The sequence below is a fragment of the Armigeres subalbatus genome, chromosome 2 (assembly GCF_024139115.2).
Source record: "Armigeres subalbatus isolate Guangzhou_Male chromosome 2, GZ_Asu_2, whole genome shotgun sequence".
Lineage (NCBI taxonomy): Eukaryota > Metazoa > Arthropoda > Insecta > Diptera > Culicidae > Armigeres > Armigeres subalbatus.
This window is the reverse complement of record NC_085140.1, coordinates 327,286,739-327,288,144: the sequence shown is the minus strand read 5'-3', so window position 1 is coordinate 327,288,144 and position 1,406 is coordinate 327,286,739. Positions and strand designations below refer to the sequence as shown.

The 1,406-nt window shown below is 42.2% G+C and overlaps 1 protein-coding gene across 1 annotated transcript; it reads right to left on the bottom strand.

Moving 5' to 3' along the window:
• Positions 1–297: 297 nt before the first annotated feature.
• On the bottom strand, positions 298–1,130 carry LOC134216887 (ubiquitin-like modifier-activating enzyme 1). The gene has a single exon (XM_062695668.1). It carries the CDS (start codon positions 1,103–1,105, stop codon positions 650–652), a length of 456 nt encoding a protein of 151 aa, XP_062551652.1. The 5' UTR covers positions 1,106–1,130; the 3' UTR covers positions 298–649.
• Positions 1,131–1,406: the final 276 nt, after the last annotated feature.

Below are 1,406 nucleotides of genomic sequence, written 5' to 3'. Positions count from 1 at the left end.
CACAAATATCATTTTTAAACGACAGTTCATTTAACGGGATAAGGAGCAGGCTTATGGGGTTTATCACACTAAAACTGATTAATCTTCAGTTGATTTTAAGCTGTAAGGTCAGACAACCTATCCGAGATACGCAGCGGAGGGAGAATTCAAATTAGTGTCTCTTTAACATTTTTCTCTCGGATCCGGAACAAAACAGAATAGAGCTAATAGAAATGCAGCCGTGTTCCACATTAAATTTAACTTTTACGACATTCAATCTTGAACAAAAAAAAGCAGTCACACTGGAGAACACGCTTTAAGGATTTTACTATTCACTTCTATTTTAAATAGCTGATTCGATTCTTTTCAAAAGTCTCTTCAATGTTAATAATATGCTCAAGTGTTTGTATCTGTGTGTGTTTGTATCGGTGTAAGTTCATTCAAACGCTATCTTTTCTCTCCCTTAATAATTTGCGTGTGTCTGTGTAAAAGTGAGTGTGTTATCATTTCTGTTACCCTATAAAGTAAAGCTAGAATCTACGGTCCGCCGCTCTAGGGTAAAATGTAACGCACGTAAGGAATTTCCACATCGTTTCCGTCGTCGTCGTTGCAGCAAATCTCGACACGCCTCACCACCTCAGACATCGACATGGCCAATAGTTCCGTCTTCTTATCCTTGGACATGAAGAACGCGTAAAGCATACAGAGTATGCTCAATAGCATTCGGGAAATTCTTCAGCGTACAGATAGGGATTGACTTCTCCGGAGGATCCTGCGAAGAACTGTAGGACTCGGTCAAGAATGGCACCACGACCTGAATGTTACCCATCGTACTGAGTGTACCCGATTCCAAAAAGGGCTTCCGGTAATAGACGCAGTGGCGATCCATGTAGTTGCGCGCGTCTATGTTATCCAGAGTATTAGCAACGCCATCCAAACGTTCAAAGAATTTGTCGTCGTAAATCTTCTCTGTTTCTGGACAAACACGGTTCTCATGGGAAACCACTTTGATATCGCCGTTCATGCGCTTCACGGCCTTTGCTGCTACGCTCGATTTGGGCTGCTGTACATCATGCGGTCGGAACAAAAACTGCCTGTTCAAGTTACTCTTTTTAATGAGATCCATATCAGTGACAATGATCTCACCACCTTCCTTGTTCCTGGAGCCGCACTAATCTAACCTGTCCGCTCCGCGAACGATGATTCACGCGATTGTAGTATCTATTGTAAGGTTTTTTGCATTGCGCTTGTCATCACCTGAAAAATGTCTAGAGCCTATTCGCCTCCTCACTGGACCAGACCTTTGATTTGAAATTGCCAAGCCGTCAAAAAAGTTACCACGACTTCCAACAATAGACAACAACAATCTTCCGCTAATAACTTTTGTCTCAAAGAGTCATCCGACAAGCTAATGAGTACTCGATCAA